The sequence below is a fragment of the Tremella mesenterica genome, assembly GCF_000271645.1.
Source record: "Tremella mesenterica DSM 1558 unplaced genomic scaffold TREMEscaffold_10, whole genome shotgun sequence".
Taxonomy (NCBI): domain Eukaryota; kingdom Fungi; phylum Basidiomycota; class Tremellomycetes; order Tremellales; family Tremellaceae; genus Tremella; species Tremella mesenterica.
Genome location: NW_006711234.1, coordinates 878,337 through 902,771, shown reverse-complemented (window position 1 = coordinate 902,771; position 24,435 = coordinate 878,337). Strand labels below are relative to the sequence as shown.

Genomic DNA, 24,435 nt, shown 5'->3' with positions numbered 1-24,435 from the left:
CTTGGAGCAGCTGATGAGACATTGTGGGTCCAAAGTCCGACTATACTATAGATTTTAGCTGACACCAGCAGGGTTTGACCTCTCGAAGCTTTACGGGGTGTCCGTGGTTCACCTCTCCGATTCTCCCGATAATCGTGCTTCGACATGGTCGCACTTGAGCGACGTGACGACTGGTGGGTGTTCCAAGAGGTTGATAGAAGAGCGCTTGACTGATGGCGCAGACCTAGGGAACGTTCGGTTGGAGCTAGTATCGGCCCGTGGCTCACAATGTCCCCGTTGTTGGTTGTACGGCAGCCTCCCATGAGGAAACCCTTTGTGCTCGTTGCGAATCCGTAGTGCAAACTTGATGGATAGATAAGTCAATGATTATGGATGTGCTTGAGTTCAGACTCACCACTGATGCCACGACCGTCCTGTCAGGCTTGTTCCCCGCAAGTCATGTGACGGGATGAGCCGAAGATACAGTAGCTATTCCGTCGGAACACTCGAACGAAACCCTCGGCGTGGGAGCTTGAAGGGTGCCTTGAAAAGAGCTCAAAAGCCGCCGTGCCGCCGTTGCTTGATGGGCCAGCCTCGGTCCTTACTTGGGTCAGGCACCAGCTTCATCTCTCAGGGGGCGGCGCAGACGGGGGCCTGTCGTACCTCGTGTACCTGAAGACTCTGATGAGAGATCGCAATCCGAGTGGCCGCTGGAATCGCACCTTGAAGCCTAGACTGGTTTTTAGCCCATCAAAGGAAAAACCGAGACCCTGGATCGACGGGGCCTCAGCACAACTTTTCCCCCCCTTGCTTTCAGACGCCTCTCTCTAGACGGAAAGACAACAATCTCTGCTTCATGCTTCAATCCATCACACAATCTCCCCACTTCCCCCCTCCCTCCATCTCATCCTCTCTTCGGCTCACGGCCATCGGCCAAAGTTGGGTTGGGATCGTCACTTAGCATACTCAAAGATTCACTTTGGTGCTACATATCTTCTCATTCGAACACATTTTCCGCAGACTCTGCTGAAACATCCCTTTGGCCTTTGGGCCGTTCCTAGGAAAATTACCTGATCGATTCCCTTCTTTCATCGTCCAGTTGTAGTATCAATTCATGAGAATACTCAATTACACCGACGCGTGATCATGGTCTGACACCAAAAGATCTCCCACCAGCATCTCCCCACTTTCCCATTCACTAGATCTTGGTCTTCCTTACCTTCCCCCTTCCCCCCACGCACCCACCCACCTACCATCGGCGATAGGGCTTTATAACCAATGTTTCAACTCCGTCAGTGCAAGCTGCCACACATGCGATCGACACAATCATCAATCATCATCATGTCCAACTGTGCTGACAAAACCCCCTATCGCTACGTCCGCTACGACTCCGTCTTGAGGAGACCCTGAACACCAAGCTCGAGCTGAAAATTGACCCTTCCACTCAGTCGACAACGTCCACGACCATGCTCTTCGTAAGAGAAGACATCGCTCGAGTTAATCTCCCGAACTGGTATCACTTTAGGAAGAGATTATGATCTGGATCCAGAGCTCAAACCACCTATCAGTCCCAACTCCCTTCTAGCCGAAAGAGCACAAGGGCAAAGACCGTATTCGAGACAGTCACATGGTTGTGGATCAGTGACGGCAGGGTCAGGGGATAGCAAGAATACCGGTGATGAAGATACGTTGCCCATTTGTAGACGGGAAGCGATCGACTCGCAGCTCAGAGGTTCAGGAGTAGGAAAAAAGGTTATCAAGATAATCTGGAAGGAAGAATAAGGATATTGGAGGAAGAGAATGACGCTTTGAGACAAAGATTAGGAGAAGGAGTAGGGAGTTCATCTTCTGTGATACTTGGTGGTCCATCATATCCCCCGGTTATGGGAGAGGATCACACCATGACTAGACCTTGGCATCGTTCCCCAGTTTCGGCCAATGTGAATCCTGGTCGAAGTGGACAAATACAACCAGGACCTTATCACATTGGATCACCTTCTCCCGAACGACGAGAAAGTTATGCGGAAGGTGACGTTCGTATACCCGCCTTAGAGGCTGCCAATCGACGGTTGCAGGAAGAACTTCGGATGTCGCATGATGAGAATGATCGATTAAAGGAAGAACTAGCACATTGGGCGAGATGGGAAGCGGAAAGACGTGAACGCACGGGTACGGCTGGATCAGCAGATGAATTTGGAAGAGTGAGTCTTTCATCCCCTCCGTTCGTGACCGTCCATACTGATATTACATAAGTCCCTACGCAATGTACCTTCTATCCATTCACTCGAATTAGGTCCACTTCCAGCGAGATCATCTTTTCATACTTTACCTTCACCATTATCACGTCCAGCTCAATCTCCACATCCTCCTCTCGAACGAACACATTCGTATTCTCACCCCATCTCTCCCTATCGTCTAACATCACCAGGTATCCGTCTAGCTCCCATCCGACTTCCACCGTTTCAATCTGCCGTTCGACACGACGAACCTCCACCTCATCCAAGATCGGCGTTTCCGGCTCACCCAATTCAGGACGCCCAACCCGTACGACCGAAATCGAGGAACCGTCGTTCGCGTTCTTTGTCTTCTCCTAAAATACACGACTCTCATCGATAACAATTCGCCCATTGTGTCAACGTATGACACACGATAATTCGCTTTCAATGGTGCGGAAGAAAAAGTATAGTCGGGTCGAGGGGCACACACGACCCCCTCGGCCGGACAGATAAAGAAGTAAAATATAAAAACTGGTTCGAGTTACTTTGATTTAGCATCTGGCTCGTCCAGCATTCATCTCTTTGGGCCTTTATGCATGTCTCTGTTCTTCTCAGTTGATCTGAGTAGTCCGGACTTGGGATTCCCACTTGCAAGCCAGGATATATCAGGCTTTGGGCGATTAAGACCATAAGCCCCCCTTGTGCCACTAAAAAATGCCACACCTAAACCTATCCGGTTTCGTTTTCTCACCTGGAGGAAGATTCCTCTTTGTCACTTTCTCATTCCATTCTCGAATGTCGTCATAAGTAAGAGAGATATACGCCGAGCAGGCTACGGTAAGTTACAAGAATGGACCTGGCAGCTATAGAGAATCAACGACGTGCCGATCGTTGTGAGTCACCCGTCAATCGCCTACATCCTGTCGACCCAGGCCGCTGATCTGCTAGGGGACAAGGGTATCAAGATTGGTGAAGGGACGTTCGCCAATGTATACAAGGGTATGCCAGATATTCTTGCTCGTAACGCCTTATGATTGATTCAACCAGGTACCGAGAAAGCTACAGGCCGCAAGGGTGAGACGACTCCACAAGAGTTGAGATCGACCAAAAGCTGATTACTAGTCGCCATCAAAAAAATTAAAGTCGGTGAAATGAAAGATGGGTTGGATATGACAGCTCTCAGAGAGGTGAAATTCTTACAAGAACTCAGACATCCCAACATTATCGCTGTAAGTCTCATCTGAACATCTTAAAATCCATCTGTAGACTGACCAGAACCAGCTGCTAGACGTTTTCTCGGTGAAACAAAATATCAACCTCGTCTTGGAATTTCTTGATACGGATCTAGAAGCTGTCATACGAGATAAAGCGCTCATATTCCAAAATGCGGATATCAAAAGTTGGATGGCGATGTCTCTGAGAGGATTGGAGTATATTCATCGGAATGGTGTCCTTCATCGTGTAAGTATCCCATTCCCTCATCACAATGCTTATTCGTCTCAGGATGAAGAGAGGGAGAAGGTCTTTGGCTAAGAAGTAATAGGATCTCAAACCGAATAATTTACTCATCGCTTCGAATGGAGAACTCAAAATCGCAGATTTTGGTTTAGCCAGGGAGTTTGGTGACGCCGGAAGTCGAATGACATGTCAGGTGATCACTCGGTATGTGTCCCTTGTGGATATATAAAATGAGTGAAATGATACGGACCGTCGTTGATGAGATCAGATGGTATAGACCTCCAGAATTATTGTTCGGTGCAAGATACTATTCCGCAGCTGTGGACATATGGTCAATAGGTACCATTTTTGTCGAACTCATCCTTCGTGTACCGTTCTTAGCCGGTGATACGGATATCGATCAACTCAAAAAAACATTTCACGCCATGGGGACACCAACAGAGCAAGATTGGCCAGTGGGTCTCTATCTTTCACTCCGAATCCTTGATACTCATGTGCTAATTCGCTATAGGGTCATACCAAATTGCCCGATTATCATGAGACGCCACAACATCCCAAAAATCCATGGTGGAACATGATTTCATCTATCGGAAAAGAAGGTCAAGATCTTGCCAGAGAATTACTCCGCTTTGATCCTCTTCAAAGACTCTCTGCGGAAACAGTAGGCTTCCTCCATTGACTTATCCGGAATGCTTATGACATCAGGCCCTACACCACGAATACTTCACTGCATTCCCCCGTCCAACTCCACCTATCAAACTCCCCAAACCGTTGGCAGAACTTCGACCTAGAGCTCTGGCTCCGGATGAGACCCAAGGCAAACCTATCTTGTCTGGCACCGAGAATGGTGTCGTCAAACGGAAAGCGGAATCGCCCTCTTCGTTGGGATTAGATGGCAAGCGCATCGCACGGCGACTTTTTGCATGACAACAATTGCAGGACATAATACACAGATTTCGTATGAACATCATGTTATTTATAGAGGATCATGAAACATGGCGAAAGATAGCACCCGTCCTCGGCGGAATGAAACAGTTCTAACTCGTGAGCTTGTCTCCTCTCTCATGAATGTTCACCAACGTTGATCGTAGCTTTTGCCCCTGTCCTAGTTGTGACTATGGCCAACACCTCCCTCGACGTTTGTCCTTTGCCGCCGTACCATCCCTCGTCCGTGTCCAAAGCGTTAGCCCACCGACCCGCCTTCGGAGCGGGTACTGGTCCAGTCCATGATTTCTCGCCGTCAAGGTTGTATATGAAGAGCAGGTCTGCTCTGACGTAGACGAGGTGTCTCTTGGCCTGTCCAGTCAGCTCAGTTGCGTCTCACAATGAAATTTATGCATACCTCCTCATGAAGCAAGACATCGCCAGGTAGCGCGGACAACCAATGATACTGCTCTTCTCTATCGTTTAGAGCTTGGTCAAACCCGTGTAGCTGTTCGAAGCGAAGTGTGGTGTCGTCCACAAGGTTCCATTTGCGGTACGCACGATCTTGGGAGTAATGATTGTTGTCACTCGGTAGATCAATCCACTACGACTGTCAATTGAACTCGTACGTTAGCGACGAAGCGTGACACTTGCCTCTGGATGACCAAACTATCATGTGAGATCAGCTGCTTCTGAGTACGTGTCTATCGCTGACGCGAACTCACCTCGTTGCCCATGAAGTCTGCAAAATATGAGCACCATTTCCATAGAAACGAAAGCTTACTAACTCATGTAGCCCTCTCCCCCAAGCGTGTGCGTCAGCATACTACGACCATCAGCCTCGTGCATTCTAATTTTACAAGACTCACCGCATGAGCTTATGCCATGCCATCGCCATCTCGACTCTCGGAGTCGCTTCCTGAAATCTAGACATGCACGAGTAGATGTCACCTGCGAAAAGCCACTGTGCAGCTGTTGAACCCCCCACGATACACTGATCGTCTCCGCCTCAGTCCACCCGTCACACCACTACTTGAAATAACCCACGACTTTCCACAAAAGCAATGCTAGGCTCCCCAAGATTCGCCCTCCGAAGCATCAGAGAACCAAGAATCTTTGCGATGAATCCGAGTGATTGTGCGTCCATGTCACTCTCTCGTCGTAAGAGATCAAACCAGCAATCCGGTATCTATACTCAGCACATATCTTCCAAATCGAGAGGCGCTTACGCCAAGAGCTAGACGATAGGTGAAACCAATGCCACCCTCAGATACGGGGATGCACAAGGAAGGATACCCCGAGACATCTTCGGCGATCGTGGCTAAAAATCAGCTGTCATCGCGCTGTCAAATCAGCCACGAACTGAGCTGCCCGGGAGCTAAGAGATCAAGCAGATGATTTGCCTGAAAGTCGTGAGCATGCGGCATCAAATGAGGGAAGTCGCCCACCAGCATAAGATACGTGATGGCATGATCATCAATATGAGATCCGAAGTATTCGTCGTATCGTCCGGTGAAGCTCCTGTTCAGTCCATGGTCTCGGTAGATCATAGCTGTTACAGCGTCAAATCGAAATCCGTCAAAGCCGACTCGTGTGATCCAATAACGTAAATTACATCTGGTTGACGTGAGCTGGATCTCGTGACAGTGCCGGGCACTCACAGGAGAAATCTCAAAGTTTCCATCTGTTCATAGTCAAACAAACGTCTGTCAGTCAGGCCACGTCACCGCAGAACGAATAAGATGGACTGACGTTGTCCATTCTGGATGCAGATGACCTTTGAAATAGCCCGCGTTCTCCGTGCCATCAAACCGATTCAACCCCTCCCCTTCATTGGTCGAGGCATGCGCGTGTACGATATCCATGACCACTCTGATACCTTTCGAATGAGCGTCATCGATGAGTGCGATGAGGTCTGTGACCGAGCCTGGATATCAGTGTCTTCCGCCAGTCGCTCATATACCCACCAAAGCGAGAGCTAACAGCGAAGAAGTTCGTCACTTGATAACCGAAACTGGGGTAATAAGGATGTTCGGCAACCCCCATCCTGCAGGGGCCATCAGCCTGATGCGCAATTACCTTCAGAAACCTCACAACTGGACGGTGGTATAACCCGCTTTGATGATTCGGGGCAAAACAGACTGTCGAAAGCTGTCAAAAGTCCCCAGCTGACCCGCAACACCGGATGAAATACCAATGTGAGCTTCGTAAATGCTAAGCTGGTCAATATAATGGACGTGAGACGCAGAGAGGGTCTGACCGTTCTGCTCTTGGTTTTGGCGGTCGTGCAGGTCGTTGGCGTCCTGCCGTAGGGAACTCATTCTCCAGACCTAATTCCGGAAAGGGTCTCGGAGGAGAGCTCATGCGACCTCGATAGTGCACCTCACCAGTGGTTTGAGTGGCATGATAAATTTGGGCTGGTATCCGTTCGAGATATTGCAGCTTGCCTGATCCCGAGAATGGAGTGATGATTACCTGCGATCAGTCACACGTGTCCGGAATACATGACCTTACTCGGACTTCAGCTCCTTGGCTGATCGTACACCTTCCATCTGGCAACGGGGCCACCGTGCATCTCCACAGACCGTTGATCGAATCGTCGAGGGATCGCATGGGACAGTTCAAAGGGTCGAACCCGTCTAGGCGAGTCAGCAGGAGTGCTGGCGGTATCCAGACAAAGTGAACCCCACTGAAATTGCCGACCAAGGAAACAGCTTGTGCACCAGGAGCATACTCGGTGTAAGTCACCTGACCGGTGGCAGGATCGATCTGATAGAGTCAGTAGACAGTCAGAAGTTGTGAATCACCCATAGACCGCGTTGGCTGAGCTCTGTGAAGTTGAGCAAACCTCCATGACTGTGATTGATGGTGCGAAGGACATGTTGGAAACGAGCCCATCTGACGAACATGTCAGCTCTGTCCAAGTCAAGTTTGAGCAAACACCACACCGAGCACGTATATGAGTTACCCATGGCCTGAGACTTGCATCGTGTCGAGTACAGCCCAGGACGGGGTCAAAGGCGACCTGCATGGGAGGGAAAGAGGAAGAGTGGTCCTTGGTAAAGTTCTGCCGCGTATCTGACACGACAGAGTTGCCTTGGGCGTGCCTATTTAGTCGTTCTGTTGGGTCCCGGCGCGCCTAATACACCTCACCGACCGGCGAGCCCAGGTATGCCCGAGCCAGCCGTCGGTGTGTGTCTCTCTCTCTTTCGTCTCGCACCCACAACAACAGTCTCAAAGGTTTACCTTATACAAAAGGTGACCCTCAATCGCGCCGTCTCCTGGATCATCAGCAGTGATCAGGTCTGTATCCACTTTCAGAGGATCTACAAACCGTCCGCAATCCTCACGATGACTTCCCTTTTTCATCGCAAGAACAAAGACAAAGCAGCCGAATCCACGAGTGCACCAACGCAGCAGGAAAAGGTCAAATGGTCAAAACGACCAGCAAGTAAGCTGTTTCTATCTGTCATACATGTGCATAGGGATGACCATCTTCTAGACACCGCCTTCAAGCAGCAACGTCTGAAGGCTTGGCAACCCATCCTCACTCCAAAGGCCGTCTTACCAACCCTCTTTCTCATCGGTATCATCTTCGCTCCCATCGGTGCTGTCATAGTTTGGGGCAGTGGGAAAGTCACCTCGATCACTCTCGACTACACTGAATGTGACGCTCAGGCTCCTACCGATGGCAGCTTCGCGACCATGCCCAGTGGGAGCTACAGCTGTACGTTTCTCGTCAGCTGCTTCGTGTCCGGCTAAAACATCAAGATGACTTGTCTAGCAGTTCACCCGTGTCCAAATCTGACATCCCCGTGCCACAGTGGTCTTTCAGCAACGATTCATCCCGCGGTGTAGGCGAGCAAGCACAATGTCAGATCAACTTTCAAGTACCGTATGATCTGGGTATGTCCGATATCATGTCAAGCATCCAGACGCTGACTGCTCTTAGGACCCGGTGTCTTCCTGTACTATAGGCTCACAAATTAGTAAGCCATCCTCGCACCCTTGTAAGCTATAATCTGACCGTCAGCTATCAGAACCATCGTCGATATGTTCAGAGTCTGGATGCATCACAGCTGAAAGGCGATCATCGATCTCTGTCAGTAGCGCGTGCTTCTCTCTTGCGCGAGCTCATGAGTCAGGTCAGACATCAACAGCGGAGACTGCAAGCCTGTTACATCGGAGAATGGAAAGCCGTACTACCCCTGCGGTCTCGTTGCCAACAGTTTCTTCAATGGTGAGCACGTCTTCCTCTGCGAGGGTCAAGCAACTGATCCACAGATACTTTTCCGCAGGTTGTGCTGCTCAATCCTTCCAGTACGTCTTCACCATCCCTTGACCTACTAATTACTAACCCGCAGATGGCGCGCAGAATGAGACTTACAATTTTACAGAGCAAGGCATAGCTTGGCATGGGATCCGAAAAAACTATGTCAACACGCCTGGCTATGCGTCCCCATCCGATGTGCTACCGCCTCCCAACTGGGCTCTGCGATACCCAAATGGGTATACTGACGAGACTGGGTTCCCAGCATTGAGGGACGACGAACACTTCCAGAACTGGATGCAGATCGCCGCTCTACCAACGTTCAGAAAATTATGGGCCCGAAACGATCATGATGTCATGTCGACTGGTACCTACCGCGTCGTCGCCAACATGAGTGAGCTTTTCATATACACCTTGTGCCTCTTAAACTGACACAGTAGACTATCCCGTCAAGCAGTTCTCCGGTACGAAGTCCATAGTCATCTCTACTGTCTCCTGGATTGGAGGAAAGCAGCCCTTCCTTGGTTGGGCCTATATCGCCGCGGCCATACTCTGTGTCGTCTTGGCCATCGCCGGCCTCATCCGACATTTGGTGAAACCTCGCAAGTTGGGGGACATGAGCTGTGAGTCCTGCTTGCGTGCTTCTCTCCCTCAGTCCAGGGCTGATTGTGTCAGTGTTGTCATGGAATCAATGAATAGTGATGGAGAAGGGGTACCCGGGGTTGAACATCTAGGCACGGGCATGTATGATCTGTCACTACAAAGTCGAGTGTTTTCCCCATTAATCCTCTGCCCTCTCCCCCACGCCCATCTCTGCATGACAGAGAAGTAGCTTTACCAATCTTCTGTCCATACTCTTTGCTTAGCATCAAAAATTTGGCATTATTCGTTTCATTGAGAACGCAGGCAGCACTTGGGCACGAAGTCAGCTGGCCGTCACCGGACTGGCAACGCAAGACACCTCACGTACGCGATGAAGTGAGAAACGTTGGCAATGTTTCCTACCAACGGATTCACTGGTCGAGGATGCAAGAGAGGTGTGAAGGAGTGTTATGTATGACATACAATAACGCGGTCGCTTAGCTTGAGGGCTTCTGCAGGTGAGATCATCGCAGCCAAAACGTGTGCTCGTACTCGCTGGTGATGAGATACAAGCTCCCCAAACTACGAATGCTACAGCCGAAATGTGCATGTGATGATGATGTATTTTCTATCGACGAAGCTTTCACGAAGTTTTGAACAGAGCAGCATCCGACTGCCAAAAATTCGGCAGTACGTCTGCAGTCAGCTTCAGCAGGTATTGGAAGACGTCGCTCACAATCTTGCAGCTTAACCGCCCACCACTGTCTCAGCGGCATGGTGGGCTCCTGTGAGCCGAATAAGGCCCAGCGGCCCCGAATCGCCATACCGAGTATGTCTTCTCTCATAAGACCTGCCAGCTTTTCAGGTTCCGCCCAAATGATGATCTCCGCAGGCTCTTCGATCGTCGGTTTCTCCCTTTCCAAGGGTCCCACCCCTTCGTCCTGAGGCTCTGGATCTACCTCCAGCGTATCTTCCATCCTCGATCGCCTCCAGCCTTCCTCTTTCGTCCAGGGAGCCGGAGCAGTCACCAAGCGAAGCAATCTGGAAGCATATGGCGGTGTAATCGCTGACGGGTCCATGGGCGGAAGGACGTCGACGATGCGTCTACGAGAATAGGGAAGGTGTTGCAGCATGTTCACTTCTTCGTGTTTGAATGGAGAATACAGCGTCGCCAGCCCGGGGAGGACTATATGTCAATTTAGCGGTTCAAGCGACCGAAGTAAGGTCTCACCTTCGGGAAGACTGGCCACCGACGGTCGAGGAGCAACCACTGTATATCAGTGCCGAGCCCAAACACCAACTCGTAAAGTCCTACCGCGGTGGACTTTCCACCCGCCATCGTCCTCCTCATCCGCCAAAGGTGCAGGGTCGTGTACATCGGCCTCCCGCTCCATCCCTCCACGCTCGGCTTGCCCATACGTCCCTCCATGCGCGACCCATAATGCTCTGTTCCACCCCAGGCTCGCAGCAACGGCGTCTTCGACAACTTTTGCGTTTGCGATATGCCTAGGGGCTGAACGAGCTAGAGTGAAAGCACGCCTCATAGACTCCTTCAGTTGTACTTCAGGCAATACCTCGTGGTGAACTAGGAAACCGAGGAAGGACGCAGTGATATCTAGGAATCAGAGTTTTCTTGACTAGTCGGTGCTTGAGAACTCACGAGCAAGCTTGATAGCAGGTCCTGTATCCCTGACGGTCATCGGTGGCAGACATCGTATGAAGAGAAAACGTACCAACCCGCCTCCGCTTCTTTCCGCGCCATAGCTAAGAATCCCCGCACACTCGCTTCCGTTCTCGACAGGAGGAAGCAGATCTCTTGTGGAGCATGACACTCGACGTCATGGGGGGATTTGAGGGAGCCCCAATGATCGGAACGAGCTACACGAGCCGGAGGAATGTATGGCTGACCGTTCGGGCCGGATCCTGGCCAATGTGGACCTGGAACGTCGCTACGTAAGTTAAGTGCGTTTCGCATCTTCACCCTGTGAGCGACGCAAAGTACCAACAGTGGAAGGACTGACCAGATCGAACAGTCTCTTGTTTCGGGCAAACAAAAATTCCTCAACTCTTGAGCTGAGAAATTCCTGAAGAGCTGTGAGCACTGCGGGTGAGTGAGATTCAGCATCGGTCAAACTGACCTCGTGTGAACGGCGGTGTTGACCTGCAGTGAGTGAGCATGGTATACATGATAGCTATGGCAGACTCACTGATGATACGAGGCCAGGCTGGTCCCGTCAGGCTCGACCCATTCTTCTTCTTCGTTTCCAAGCTTGAGACAATCAGATCGACGTAAGACGACCTTTTTAGGAGCCGACAGGGAACCTGAAGGACCACCTTGAATACTGACCAGTAGATTACCACGAGAGTCACAAGGAGAATCAACCGTCGACACTAAAGCTGCTCGCCCGTCTGAAGAGGCTGACGTGAGGGGGAGCCAAAGACCTTGAGATTGCCAGAGATGGAATGGTACAGCGGAGCAAGGTGGGAAAGGTGGAAGGACGAGAGAACCTTCAAGCCACGTCGGGACACTGTCATGCTCTATGACTGATTGGACTGGTACGACTGCCATGACTGTCTAGTAAGGCCCAAGTACTTAGGAGTAGGATTGAGGATGAAGAGAAGGGTTCGCTGCTGCAATGCTCGCAGGTGAACAGACTAGGGCGGGGGGGCAGGGGGGCCCCGCATTCGAGCAGTAGTGTTCGCTTACGTAACATCAAACCACATTTACGTGACTGACTTTTGACTTGTGTTTTTGCGCGACGTATGTACTCCACTCTTTCCCCCATGTAAACATCCCCCTTTCCCTTCTTTCATCATTCATCTTGTGCATACTTTAATCATCTTTTAGCATCTTCGTTTTCACCTGCATATTCCCACCCCCACCCACACCCCGACATGCCGGTCTCATCATCTAGAAGGTCGCCTCTGCCGCAGAACCCATATCCGCAGCCTCTCCCTGCCCCTCAACCCCCTTCGTCCCATTCCATACCCGCCTATCCCAATCAGACGCGTACTCTGTCCCCTGCACCACCCTACGACTCGGCCCTACCTGATCCTTATCAGCGTACAAGAGATCTTGTCTATGGTCCTTCTGGTGCCGCTCAACATCAGCCGCATTACACCCATCCAGCCCCCTATCCGCCGTTATCACCTCCGCATCCGACGACCACTCAGCCTGACCAGCGATCAAGACTTCCGTTTTTTGAAGCTGCACTGGCCCGTTCCAGAGATGGTCACACAAATGCTCAAACGTGGACTACCGGTCCCACTACACAAACTGCCCCGTATCAGCTGGCCCCCAGCTATCTACCACCCACGGATCCCAACCATCCGAACCTCGCAGTGGGCTTGTTTCAGTCCAGCACCGTCCGATTCGCCGCGAGTGCCCCGGAGGAAACCTTGAGAGCTGGGTCGAGATCACCTTCTCCGGGCATGGACGAAAGCTTCGAACACACCTATCACTTCGATGATCGTGATGATCTTACCGGTGACGTGGAAAAGGCGCTGTTGTCCTCTCAGGCGAATGATCACGACCAAAAGGGGATGGACGATAAACTGTGGAACGAAAAGCTCTCGACATTTGGACTGCTCGGAAATGGACAAGAGGGTGATCTGTCTCTTCCTCCTTTCACTGGACATGGGTTCAATCCTGCTCTCCACGCTGTACCTTCCATTCACGTGCGAGGACCGACAAACGCCTCTTCGCAGAGCGATTCTTTCGAGGCACTTCAGACCTTTGAACAAGATCTGGCCGCTTCGTCCACTCAGCATTTTGGACCCGCCCCAACAGGACGTGTAGGCCGTAGGACTCAGAATGCCCGGAGGATCAAGCAGACTGCGACTTTGGATGAGAATGGTTTTTTTGCCGTCGACATGCCGATTCCGACCCGCTTGGCTCAGTTCCTCCCCGTGAAAGGCGTCGAGGAGCAGAAAAGCACTCGGTATGTATTTCTGTCGACGTGAGGAAGTGAACTAAACCCCCTCCAGCTACACCGCGGTGACCACTGATCCTGACGGTATCCCCACTTCCGGTCTGAGGCTCCGTCAAAACACTTTCGATCCACCAAGACAGACAGAACTTTTCATCGTCATCACGATGTATAACGAAGACGCAGAGTTGTTCTGCAGGACGCTTTACGGAGTGATGAAAAACATCGCCCATCTCTGTGCTCGCAAAAATTCACGAATCTGGGGCAAGGATGGCTGGCAGAAGGTGAGGATTCCTGAAATGCAGATACACTTGACTGACAGAAAGGTGGTGGTCTGCATAGTTGCGGACGGTCGTAAGGCCGTGAACCCTCGAGTGCTCGATTGCTTGGCTGCTCTTGGTGTGTTTCAGGAGGGTAAGTTTGCAGGTGACCTCGCCTACAACTGAGCTGACATCGACAGGTGCAATGACCAACTTCGTGAAAGAACGGCCAGTCACAGCACATGTCTTCGAATACACGACTAGCTTTGCTCTCAATGGAGATCTTCAATTCAAGTATCCAGACAGAGGAATTGTGCCGTGCCAGATCATCTTCTGTATGAAGGAAAAGAACGTTAGGTTGTCTCTCAACAAGTGATGTTGTTTTTGACATATAGGCCAAGAAGATCAACTCGCACAGATGGTTCTTCAATCTCGCCCCATTACTTTCTGTACGTATGCCATCCCCTATACCGTCCGTAGAGTGCTAAGCCAACAAGCCCAACGTGTGTGTTTTGCTGGACGTCGGCACCCGTCCTGCTCCGAAATCTCTCTATTACTTATGGAAGGCCTTTGACCTCAACTCCAAGGTCGGCGGTGCTTGCGGGGAGATAGCTACATTTAAAGGGAAGACATGGAGAAGTCTGCTGAATCCCTTGGGTAAATCTCAATGCACCGACAAGGCTGACCTACAGTGGCCGCGCAATGCTTCGAGTACAAGATGTCCAATATTCTTGACAAACCGATGGAAAGTCTGTTCGGCTACTGTACTGTGCTTCCTGGAGCATTCTCTGCCTATCGAGTGAGCCACAATTGAAACTCCAATAGCGATGTTTGACTCGCCAGTGGATCGCTCTCCAGAACAACCCGGATGGCACCGGCCCTCTCGCCTCGTATTTCCAAGGAGAACAGCTAGGTACGGGCAAAGCTGATACTTTTACAGCCAACATGTAGGTCTTTTTGTGCTAAAGGCCGTTGTTGACGAGACAGGGTTCGTCTACCGACTTCCTTATGTTGTTCAGTCGGCTAATGTGAACAGTACCTAGCGGAGGACCGCATATTGTGTTTTGAGATCGTGTATGGTCCACCACAACTCTCCTTGAGGTCGGATGCTCACGATACAGTGCCAAGAGCAAAGCCAATTGGATTCTGAAATTCGTCAAATCCGCTGTTGGAGAGACAGACTGCCCTGATACAATTCCTGAGTTTATCGCTCAGCGTCGACGGTCAGTCAATCATCCGCCCAGCATGACCTCGCTTATTTTTAGGTGGCTGAACGGCTCACTCTTTGCTGCGGTGGGACTCCATTCCTAGACCGAATGGAGAGTTTCGAGCTGACCTACCTAGGTGTATTCGCTCATCCACGTCATGCAGATCTGGCGGTCCGATCACTCCCTCCTGCGAAAGAGTGCTCTCATGCTGGAATCTCTGTACAACGCACTCAACTTGGTATTCACATGGGTAGGTCTTTCATTCCCCGAAGCAGTTGCTGCTGATCGTTCTTGTTTGCCCTAGCCAATTTTTACATTTTTTTCGTCAGTCCTCAAGCCAGCCCCAGTGTCACGTCGTTGACACTGCAGGTCATTCTCACAAGCGCTCTCGAGGGCAGCACCTTCAATATTCCGCACATCGGTATCTTAAATAGCATCGCACAAGTAAGTCTGGATCATCTGAACGAGCTGATACCCAGTACGGGTATCTGGGCGCGCTGGTCGCGTGTTTTATCTTTGGTATGGGAAATCGACCTCAAGGGTGAGTGTCATAAGCCACATATGTGCTCGGAATGCTGAACAAGCTGAGGTCTCCTTGGAAATACAAATTTACTATCTACTTCTTCGCCATCCTCACCACTTAGTGAGTGTTTTGCCTCATCAACTTCAATCGCTAATCATTCAGTATGCTCGTCTGTGCTGTACTATGCGCTGCACAGGCCGTCAAACAATTCAATCAGCCTATCTTCGCTCGCATGGTCGTCTCTCTTGCCTCCACTTATGGCATCTTTATTGTATCAAGCATCTTGGCCCTTGATCCATGGTGAGTCCGCTTACCGGTCGGTTTTTCCCCACTGACACACTTATAGGCATTTGATTACCTGTTTTGCTCAATATATCCTCTTCTCTCCTAGTGAGTTACCGTTCCCGCCTATGTTGTTGACTGACCGCGGCAGCTTATGTCAACGTTGTGCGTCATGCTTCCTTCTCGTGTTCTCGGCTAACGAGCGTTCTTCTCCGACTTGTAGCTCAACACTGTGAGTCATCCAAGCAATGTATATGATCCACGTTGACACGAGCCAGTATGCGTATTCAAATCTGTGAGTGGACGGTGACCAAGCGTGATGCGCGTTGACCAAGCAGTCATGATCTCTCTTGGGGCACAAAAGGGGCCGATTCTCAAGCCATTGATTTGGGAGCCGTCCAAGGAATTGGACGGCACGTAGAAGTCGAGCTCGTTTCTGCCCAACAAGACATCGACGTCGCGTACCAAGACGCTCTTGATAACATCCGACTAAAGAGGGCTCGAGTAGACGTTGACGAGAACGCTCCTAAAAAAGATCAGTCGGAACAACGCCAGAAGGACATCTATGTACGTGACCGTCGCGTTTGTCATTTCGACTCTTGCTGATCGCCGATGACAGGCCAATTTCCGAACGAATGTGAGTAGAATTTTCCAGTGACGAAACTAATTTGACCGTGAACAGCTACTACTCTGTTGGTCACTTTCAAATGCGTTGCTGGCCAGCGTGATCCTCTCCGGAGGCAATGCGCAGGGAACTTTTGATGGTTCTGGGCAGAGCCGGACAGCAATCTATATGCTGATTATCTTGGGTGAGTCATCTCTGATGGGTAAGAGGATTTGGCCGGGTGAAATGCTGATAGTGACAGTCTTTGTGGCTGGCATGGCCATGTTCAGGTTTATCTGCTCCACTTTGTATTTGATATTGAGATTATTCGGAGCGTAGATTCTTCTTTGTAACGGAAGGAAAAGTAAAAAGATGCATACAGCAGTCATCCATAAAGAAACAGGTGGTACATTGATGGGTAGAAGCTAGCAGCTAGCAGCAGTATGACGGTATGAGTAGAGTACTCCACTCGGTGCCACATGCCACTTGCCACTTGCCACACTGACCTCCACCTGGTCTCTCTCCACCTTCCTTGCACTACTTACAGTACTTGTACTGTAACTTAATGACGTTGTGAGTTGAGGGACTTGTTCCATGTCTTCGCCGTCTGCATGTTCCCCAATCGACCCCCCCTCAGTGATCGTCTCATCCCCTGTCTCGTCATTCTTGCCGGTCACTCTTGTAGCAGAGGTCTGTTCAAGTCTCAACGATGCGTCGCTTCAAAGTACCCGAGGTTGGTCTCATACTATATCTGCTCTTGGTTTCTCAGCTGACGGACTGTCAGATGTCGCCCTATGCGGCATACCTTGTCTCCAAATCCTACAACGAGCTGCGGCCTTCATGAAGAATTCTGAATCAACCCGCGCTCGGCCTGGGTACGAGGTGAAACTGGACATTCAACATCACCACATGGCTCTAGAGGCCCTTTTCCTTCTCGCCGAAGAAAACATCAACGCCGTCCCATTTCATTCGGTTCAGGGCAAGTGGTTACGGCTCTACGTCGATGTCTCATTGTTACAGTCCCTGCTCGACCTCGTCGATGGACCTCCCGAGGGCGAGGACTATCGTGCTCACTGGAGGCGAGCGATCAAACGGCTCGACTTGGCCATTATCGTCGGCGGAGCTGTAGGACAACATCGGCGACGATGGATTCTCTCCCTCATCACCTGTATTCAGAACGGCGGTTATCCTCGTCATCATTCACCCGAGCAACATCCTTTACGATCATCTTCGAAAAGACGCCGGTCAATGGAGAGAAGTGACCGTCTCAACATTGCCAGCCGGAGCATCCCAGTCTTGCCGAATCCTCCCACCATCGACGAGTATCTCAACCAACACTACTCCCAACCGTTCATTATCAGGGGATACGCAGCGAGTTACTCGGCAGTGACGAATTGGAGCTCGGCGGAATATCTCCTGGACGCTGTCGGGGAGGGTCGTTATGTGCCCGTGGAAGTGGGAGAAGCGTACGATGCAGAGGGTTGGGGACAAAAAATCATTCCTTTTAGGGACTTCCTATCAAGCGCCGGCTTTGACGTTTCACCCGAGTCGGATGAGATGAATGAGGAACTAGGTGTTCAGCCTCTGTACCTCGCTCAACACTCCTTGTTCAACCAATTTCCCGCTCTCGAAAAAGACTTTCTGGTCCCCGAGTATGTCTGGTCGGGGCCGGCCACGCCCAGCGATGCGCCCGATTATCGACCACCCATCACAGATGATGGGGTTATCATCAATGTCTGGATAGGAAACGGAGGGAAAGGGGTCGTGAGCCCGGCGCACACCGTGAGAATTTTCCCGTCCAGAAAGAGATTTGGCTCAAAAGAAGGATCCGTACTATAACTGCTACCTGCAAGTCTTAGGTCGAAAATGTGTATGGCTCGCTCCCCCCTGCGTCGCTCCGCACATGTACTGTCATGCTGAATCTGGTGATGAGGACACCATCGCTTCAAAATACATGCACAACACGTCGACCGTGCCAATTTTCCGCCGAGACGAAACGTCCACAACTGAACTGCGTCAGAGGTTTCCAGACTTCTTCGAGCGTGTTGTACCACTCAGTCATGAGGCCATTCTCAACCCCGGTGATTTGCTGGTATTCGGTCCGGGATGGTGGCACGCAATGAGGGGTGAGGGAGACGGACCCGGATGGAGTATCTCGATGTGGTATTGAGAAGACGTCTAGAATGTCCAGTGACTTCCTGGTCAGGGTACGCTTTATAAGGGAGCTGGAGACTGCTAGGCAGATCTCGAGTATCGAGCCTTCTAGCGAGGACGTTAAGATGCAGGTCCCTTACTGCACTCGTATCACTTCCATACCCATGTTACTGTCAAACACCCACGATAGCTATCTGTATTTGATACGACCCTGTCACCTTCACATGACATCATTGTGTCAGACATAGAAGAAGAATGCATCAAGAGTACAATATTGACAGAGGTTAGAATACATTTGTAACCAGTTGAGACTTGGTTCTTCCAACTGCCCTTCCGTTGGTTCACGATGATTTGTCACGCCTGCGGGTAGACTGCGGTAGCAAAGTACTGCCTTAGGTGCTGAAGGGGTTTACCCTCTGGCTCGTAGAGCTAATTGTCATGAATGTCCTGAGTTAGCCTCCCTGATGTCAGATGATTGAAAGGTGAAGGTTTACAAGGGGTGTGACTACAAGGGATAAAGTAGTCACTACTTGTGATTTGGTCAAAGGTGGTGGATCAACTTGGAAGGATCCGGCAAGTCGTGCAGGGTTCCTGAAGAAATAAGTAAGCTAGTTATTGATTTGAGGTCAAGTGAAATAGCTTTTGACTAGGATATCGCGTTATGAACGTCGATGGGATCGGGCGCCTGCACCTGAGTCAGTCAGGGTTCTATGCTTGTCCCAACGATTTTTTTCCCCCTCTATCTCATGCAATACAATGTCATTCAGTATTGAGATTTTGACACGGAAGCGGAGCCTACCACCAAGTGAGAAGGAGATTGGAGGGGAAGATAGTCAAAGTGAGAAAGAAAACATGACAACTAACAGGGCTATTGTTACGACCCTGTCACTCTACAACCTATTCGCCATCATCGCCTACTTCGACAGGGTCGTAACACCTTCAACACCTTACAACATCTCTTCGACCTCTCGCTCCACAACTCGCTACATCCCTCATACTTCACCACCCTGGTATCACTGTTGTCACCTTGACATCACCCCGCGCCACTGTGGTACAGTACGAGCCATGGTGGCACCACTACGACGCGGCCCGCACCACACTGGAGGAGCCTGACGTCACCTTGATGCCACTATGTGTCACGACTCGGTAAAGTCGTGACCCGTGATTCAGGGATTTTCATGTTTTTCGTACGATTTCATATGAACTCACCCGAATTCATACGATTTCATATGAACTCACCCGAATTCATACGATTTCACACGAACTCACCCGAATTCATATGATTTCACACGAATTCACCTGAATTCATATGTACCACGATTTCATACGAAATGACCACGAATTCACATGAATTCATACGAAGTCACCCGAAATCATATGAATGATTTGCGCATCAGAAGTCCCTTGGAAAAGGATATAAGGAGGACATTTCTAGCTTGTAGTTTCTTCTTCTCAAGGATCAAAATATTATTTGCCACTCGCAAAAGACCTCATCTTGACATACTACTTACATCTGACACATCCCTCACCATCATTACCCCTGTCCACACCATCACATACACCCTTATTGTCATCTCGACCTGCCCGGATCCTTCGCAAGTCACTTAGTCGTCCGACCATATCACAAGTCTACGGACAACATACTAACCGTCGTTGTCCAAGCTAACTAAACAGTCGCAGTCCACCTGTCTTTGATTCCTCGAGGTCTGTCAAGGACAGGACCGTGACAGTATATTTTGATCCTTCACACTTGTGATTGGTCACATACTTGTTTAGTATATCTATTACCAAGACGTTACTATGGCACCAACCCGTGCTGAATTAGAAGCTAGGCTCGAAGAAGTCCTAGCCCAACAAGAAGCTATCCAACAAGAAAACAATACTTTACGTGAAAGAGTTGCTACTCTTACTATTCTTCCACCGGTACAAGGAGAAGTACAGGAGAATAATCATATACAAGATGTAAGTACTGAACGTGAGCTGACACCCGCAGATCAACAACGTCAACCATCAGCAGCTCTCACTACTACATCCATTAGTACTCGTCCTCAAGAACCTAAGGTTGCTTCACCCGAATACTTTAGTGGACAACGTAATAAGCTTACAACTTTTGTTACTCAAGTAACAATGGTTATCACGCTTCAGTCTACTAGATTTCAATCTGAAGCAGCAAAGGTATTGTATGCTGGATCTTTCCTACGTGATACTGCTTTCCTTTGGTTCCAACCTTTTGTCATTGCTACTCCTCAACCCACTTTCATGACTGACTTCAAACTCTTCTGCGATGAACTCAAGAAGACTTTTGGTGATCCAGATGAGATAGCTACTGCTGAGAGACAACTATATGCTCTCAAGCAGAGGGGTTCAGTCACGTCTTACTTGGCAGATTTTTCGCGCTTTGCTGCGCTTGTCAAATGGAATGATGAAGCAAAGGCTGCTCAATTCTATCGTGGTCTTAAAGATGCTATCAAAGATGAGCTTTCCCATGTTGGGAAACCAAAGTCTTTCAAGGATCTTCAAGACACCGCAATCCGTATTGATACACGTCTGTTTGAAAGACAAGTAGAGAAAGGTGAGCGTACAAGTACTGCTAATCCACAGGTACGGTTTACACCACGCTCAACAACTTATGAACGTTCTCAGACTACCTTCCGTCCATCTGAGAACATGCGAGCTATAGCAACATCAACCTTGAGTTACACTACCAAGGGAGGTAGACTTACGCCTGCTGAATATCAAAGACGCAAAGATAATAATCTTTGTCTCTACTGTGGTGACAAAGGACATATGGTTCTCAAATGTCCTGTTGCCCCACCTCAACGTAAACCTGCTAGATACCAAGCTAGTATGGTAAGTACAAACAAGAATAAAGCTATCCCCTCGGGAAAAGCTTAGACCCCCAGTCTACTAATCACGGTCACCTGGGATTGGAGGGTGACCATAAACAGGTCTCCGTTTCACTTGGCTCCACATTTCCTTCCATTGAAAATTTTGATATAACCCAAAAACAGTTGACTCTCCGGTTTCATCTAAAAGATCACAAAAACATATTTCAAGCTTTGATAGATAGCGGTGCTAGTAATAATTTCATCGATAAAAGATTTGCTGAAGAAAACAGATTAAAATTAATAAAAAGAGAACCAACTCCGCTATACCTCTTTGACGGAGCAGGTAAACCATCTACAGTAAAATTTGAGACAGTTGCTTGTCTCAACTTTCTTCCACCATTTGGACCTTGTTGGACTAGGTTATTAGTCACCAAGTGTCATCTTTGTCCAGTCGTGCTTGGTATTCCATGGTTACGCCAGCATGACCCGTTTATCTCTTGGTCTAGACTTTCCATAAGACCAAGTTCTATTTGGCCTACTAATTGTACAGTAGGGTCATCATCATCTTCAGTATCAACATCCAATACATCTGCGCGCATAGGGGAGGTGACCGGAATAGTACCTCTGCCCTCTTCAGATGAGGCAACAACATCTTCTACGCCTCACGAGTTCAACCTAGCGGTGTCGACTACCACTAGGCCGTCAACCTTGACAGAAGTCGACTCTGACAAGGCCGATTCAGATCAGGCTTCAGTGCCCCCTGAATATCATCAATACCTGGATGTCTTTAGTAAACAGAGCGCCGACAAGCTCCCAGATCATCGACCATTTGATCATCATATCCCTTTGGAAGATGGGAAAGTTCCACCATGGGGACCCATCTACTCTCTGTCTGATACAGAGTTGAAAGCACTTCGAGAATACCTGGATGAGAACTTGAAGAAAGGTTTCATTGTACCTTCTGAATCACCAGCAGGAGCACCTATTCTTTTTGTAAAGAAAAAGGATGGTTCACTTCGACTCTGTGTGGATTATCGGGGGCTCAACAAAATCACTATCAAGAACCGCTACCCTCTCCCTCTCATCTCAGAACTTTTGGACCGCCTGCGCACAGCCAAGATCTTCACCAAAATAGATTTGCGAGGCGCGTATAATCTGTTGCGCATAGCAAAAGGCGAGGAATGGAAAACTGCCTTTAGGACCCGCTATGGCTTATTTGAATATAAGGTGATGCTTTTTGGGTTAACAAATGCCCCAGCATCTTTTCAACATCTCATGAACCATAATTTCCGAGACATGCTTGATCACCATGTCATCATTTACCTTGACGATATATTAGTATACTCCCCAGACATTGAATCCCATATCAGACACGTCTCTCAAGTGCTGGACCGCTTGCGTGAGACAAGCCTTTACGCCAAGGCTGAAAAGTGTGAGTTCCACACTACTTCTGTAGAGTTCTTAGGTTTCTTCATTAGCCCTGATGGGGTTTCTATGGACAAGAAGAAGGTGCAGTCAATTATGGACTGGCCTCCACCGACAACGCTTACAGAACTACGATCTTTTCTTGGATTTTGCAACTTCTATCGAAGATTTATCAAAGGCTATTCCAAGATTACAACACCTCTTACAACACTTACCAAGAAAGATCTTCCTTTTACATGGGGTCCATCTCAACAAGAAGCTTTCAGCACTCTCAAGAATGCTTTTACCTCCGCAGACTTACTGCGTCATTACAACCCCAATCGACAACTAATCCTTGAAACAGATGCCTCTGATTATGCTATTGCAGGTATCCTCTCACATGAAGAAGAGGGAAGACTTCACCCTATAGCCTTCATGTCAAGAAAGATGCTTCCAGCAGAGCTTATTTACGAGATTCATGACAAGGAAATGCTAGCCATTGTAGCTTCTTTTAAAGAGTGGAGACACTACCTTGAAGGAGCTGCATTACCTATCAAGATTTATACAGATCACCGTTCTTTAGAATATTTTACCACGCCCAAGCAACTCAATCGACGCCAAGCAAGATGGTCCGAATTCCTTGCAGATTTCAATTTCAACATCATTTATAGACCTGGGATACAAGGGACTAAGCCAGATGCTCTCACTCGTAGAAGGGATTATCACCCTAGAGAGCGTGGTTCTAGTCTTACGACTGAAGCAAATCCTCAGAACTTCCAACAGCTTCTCAAACCTGGTCAGTACTTAGCAGCAGCAACTGTGATGGACATCACCTTGGAGATGATTACCACATTCAAAACTGCTTTGGAGACAGACACAGAAGCTAAGGAATTCCTTGAGAAAGCCAAACAACCATCAGGCCAACATCCGTTCACTTGTGACACCAATGGTTCACTCCTCCATGGTAATCAATACTATGTTCCATCTACTGGTGATTTACGACTTATGATTACAAAACAACACCATGACTCCTTACCCTCTGGACACCCTGGAAGACGTAAAACTGTCCAGCTCATCCAACGTCACTACTGGTGGCCAGGTATGAGATCCTACGTCAATCATTATGTGGATACATGTGACATCTGTCAACGTACCAAGTCAAAACGTCATCAACCCTATGGAGAATTGAAATCATTACCTATCCCACCTTATCCATGGTCTTCGGTCTCCATGGATCTCATTGAACAACTACCATCCTCAAATAATCATAATTCCGTTCTTGTTATTGTGGACCGTCTTACAAAACAAGCAATCTTCATACCGACAACTACAAATCTCACCGCAGAAGAATTAGCAAAGCTTTACCTGCGCCATGTCTTCTCAAAACATGGTCTTCCCCAGAGTATAGTCTCTGATAGAGGATCCGAGTTTACTTCAAGATTTTGGAGAGCATTCACTGAATCATTGGGTATTGAACTTGCTATGAGCACGGCTTTTCATCCAGAAACAGATGGTCAGACGGAACGTGTGAACCAAGTCTTAGAACAGTATCTTCGAGTCTTTACATCCTACCAGCAAGACAACTGGGAAGAGCTTCTTCCTCTTGCAGAATTTGCCTATAACAACACACCTCATTCATCCACAGGAGTATCACCGTTCTTTGCAAACAAAGGGTATAATCCACAATCCACCTTCCTACCCTCTGACACACAAGTCAATGCACCAATAGCAACTACATATGTTGCAGATCTATCAACACTACATGATTATCTCAAAGATGAGATCAAGAAAGCGAATGAAGCTTCAGCAAAAGC

At 49.1% G+C, this 24,435-nt stretch overlaps 7 protein-coding genes across 7 annotated transcripts; 5 read left to right on the top strand and 2 right to left on the bottom strand.

Moving 5' to 3' along the window:
- Positions 1-1,880: 1,880 nt before the first annotated feature.
- TREMEDRAFT_64316 (uncharacterized protein) lies at positions 1,881-2,398 on the top strand (the record flags this gene model as incomplete). The annotated part of the gene is made up of 2 exons (XM_007006508.1): positions 1,881-2,180; positions 2,330-2,398. The coding sequence occupies 2 exons, from the start codon at positions 1,881-1,883 to the stop codon at positions 2,396-2,398; spliced, it is 369 nt and encodes a 122-aa protein (XP_007006570.1).
- Positions 2,399-3,045: 647 nt separating this feature from the next.
- Positions 3,046-4,580, top strand: TREMEDRAFT_33381 (uncharacterized protein; the record flags this gene model as incomplete). Its single annotated transcript, XM_007006307.1, has 9 exons — positions 3,046-3,088; positions 3,144-3,194; positions 3,243-3,269; positions 3,318-3,424; positions 3,477-3,656; positions 3,739-3,857; positions 3,922-4,108; positions 4,165-4,314; positions 4,359-4,580. 9 exons carry the CDS (start codon positions 3,046-3,048, stop codon positions 4,578-4,580), a joined length of 1,086 nt encoding a protein of 361 aa, XP_007006369.1.
- Positions 4,561-7,606, bottom strand: TREMEDRAFT_40356 (uncharacterized protein). The gene is made up of 20 exons (XM_007006350.1): positions 7,526-7,606; positions 7,385-7,475; positions 7,268-7,346; positions 7,092-7,216; positions 6,838-7,052; positions 6,672-6,791; positions 6,545-6,624; positions 6,330-6,504; positions 6,239-6,283; positions 6,026-6,194; positions 5,941-5,980; positions 5,807-5,898; positions 5,625-5,766; positions 5,447-5,579; positions 5,366-5,403; positions 5,303-5,319; positions 5,226-5,246; positions 4,996-5,181; positions 4,734-4,949; positions 4,561-4,690 (listed from the first exon to the last, which is right to left on the bottom strand). The coding sequence occupies exons 4-20, from the start codon at positions 7,188-7,190 to the stop codon at positions 4,640-4,642; spliced, it is 1,839 nt and encodes a 612-aa protein (XP_007006412.1). The 5' UTR covers positions 7,191-7,216; positions 7,268-7,346; positions 7,385-7,475; positions 7,526-7,606; the 3' UTR covers positions 4,561-4,639.
- Positions 7,607-7,802: 196 nt separating this feature from the next.
- On the top strand, positions 7,803-9,608 carry TREMEDRAFT_40353 (uncharacterized protein). Its single transcript, XM_007006349.1, has 10 exons — positions 7,803-8,028; positions 8,080-8,304; positions 8,349-8,483; positions 8,530-8,566; positions 8,611-8,679; positions 8,723-8,817; positions 8,862-8,897; positions 8,942-9,241; positions 9,288-9,470; positions 9,523-9,608. The coding sequence occupies exons 1-10, from the start codon at positions 7,929-7,931 to the stop codon at positions 9,540-9,542; spliced, it is 1,200 nt and encodes a 399-aa protein (XP_007006411.1). The 5' UTR covers positions 7,803-7,928; the 3' UTR covers positions 9,543-9,608.
- A 412-nt stretch (positions 9,609-10,020) lies between these two features.
- On the bottom strand, positions 10,021-11,998 carry TREMEDRAFT_74492 (uncharacterized protein; the record flags this gene model as incomplete). Its single annotated transcript, XM_007006579.1, has 9 exons — positions 10,021-10,125; positions 10,166-10,615; positions 10,661-10,699; positions 10,727-11,044; positions 11,090-11,118; positions 11,163-11,367; positions 11,411-11,530; positions 11,568-11,590; positions 11,637-11,998. The coding sequence occupies 9 exons, from the start codon at positions 11,996-11,998 to the stop codon at positions 10,073-10,075; spliced, it is 1,599 nt and encodes a 532-aa protein (XP_007006641.1). The 3' UTR covers positions 10,021-10,072.
- A 377-nt stretch (positions 11,999-12,375) lies between these two features.
- TREMEDRAFT_11732 (uncharacterized protein) lies at positions 12,376-16,565 on the top strand (the record flags this gene model as incomplete). The annotated part of the gene is made up of 25 exons (XM_007006258.1): positions 12,376-13,070; positions 13,140-13,370; positions 13,417-13,642; positions 13,685-13,772; positions 13,819-13,970; positions 14,014-14,067; positions 14,116-14,275; positions 14,311-14,417; positions 14,462-14,565; position 14,606; positions 14,655-14,692; positions 14,740-14,841; positions 14,884-14,911; positions 14,963-15,080; positions 15,131-15,150; positions 15,196-15,270; positions 15,306-15,367; positions 15,416-15,469; positions 15,512-15,649; positions 15,696-15,764; positions 15,906-15,926; positions 15,970-16,198; positions 16,251-16,268; positions 16,314-16,440; positions 16,498-16,565. Coding segments are annotated over 25 exons (2,985 nt in total), but the record flags the coding sequence as incomplete, so codon positions are not given.
- A 235-nt stretch (positions 16,566-16,800) lies between these two features.
- Positions 16,801-18,666, top strand: TREMEDRAFT_40350 (uncharacterized protein). Its single transcript, XM_007006348.1, has 3 exons — positions 16,801-16,968; positions 17,020-18,017; positions 18,061-18,666. The coding sequence occupies exons 1-3, from the start codon at positions 16,830-16,832 to the stop codon at positions 18,403-18,405; spliced, it is 1,482 nt and encodes a 493-aa protein (XP_007006410.1). The 5' UTR covers positions 16,801-16,829; the 3' UTR covers positions 18,406-18,666.
- Positions 18,667-24,435: the final 5,769 nt, after the last annotated feature.

Coding starts and splice junctions, on each gene's coding strand:
- TREMEDRAFT_40356 (XM_007006350.1), bottom strand. CDS start 7,190: ATGCGATCCCTCGACGATTCGATCAACGGTCTGTGGAGATGCACGGTG. Junction 5,981..6,025: donor CCATCACGTATCTTATGCTG/GTGGGCGACTTC, acceptor CACGACTTTCAG/GCAAATCATCTGCTTGATCT. Junction 4,691..4,733: donor GGGCAAAAGCTACGATCAAC/GTTGGTGAACAT, acceptor CTCACGAGTTAG/AACTGTTTCATTCCGCCGAG.
- TREMEDRAFT_40353 (XM_007006349.1), top strand. CDS start 7,929: ATGACTTCCCTTTTTCATCGCAAGAACAAAGACAAAGCAGCCGAATCC. Junction 8,029..8,079: donor ATGGTCAAAACGACCAGCAA/GTAAGCTGTTTC, acceptor ACCATCTTCTAG/ACACCGCCTTCAAGCAGCAA. Junction 8,305..8,348: donor GCCCAGTGGGAGCTACAGCT/GTACGTTTCTCG, acceptor TAAAACATCAAG/ATGACTTGTCTAGCAGTTCA.
- TREMEDRAFT_40350 (XM_007006348.1), top strand. CDS start 16,830: ATGTCTTCGCCGTCTGCATGTTCCCCAATCGACCCCCCCTCAGTGATC. Junction 16,969..17,019: donor GTCGCTTCAAAGTACCCGAG/GTTGGTCTCATA, acceptor ACGGACTGTCAG/ATGTCGCCCTATGCGGCATA. Junction 18,018..18,060: donor TCGTGAGCCCGGCGCACACC/GTGAGAATTTTC, acceptor GCTCAAAAGAAG/GATCCGTACTATAACTGCTA.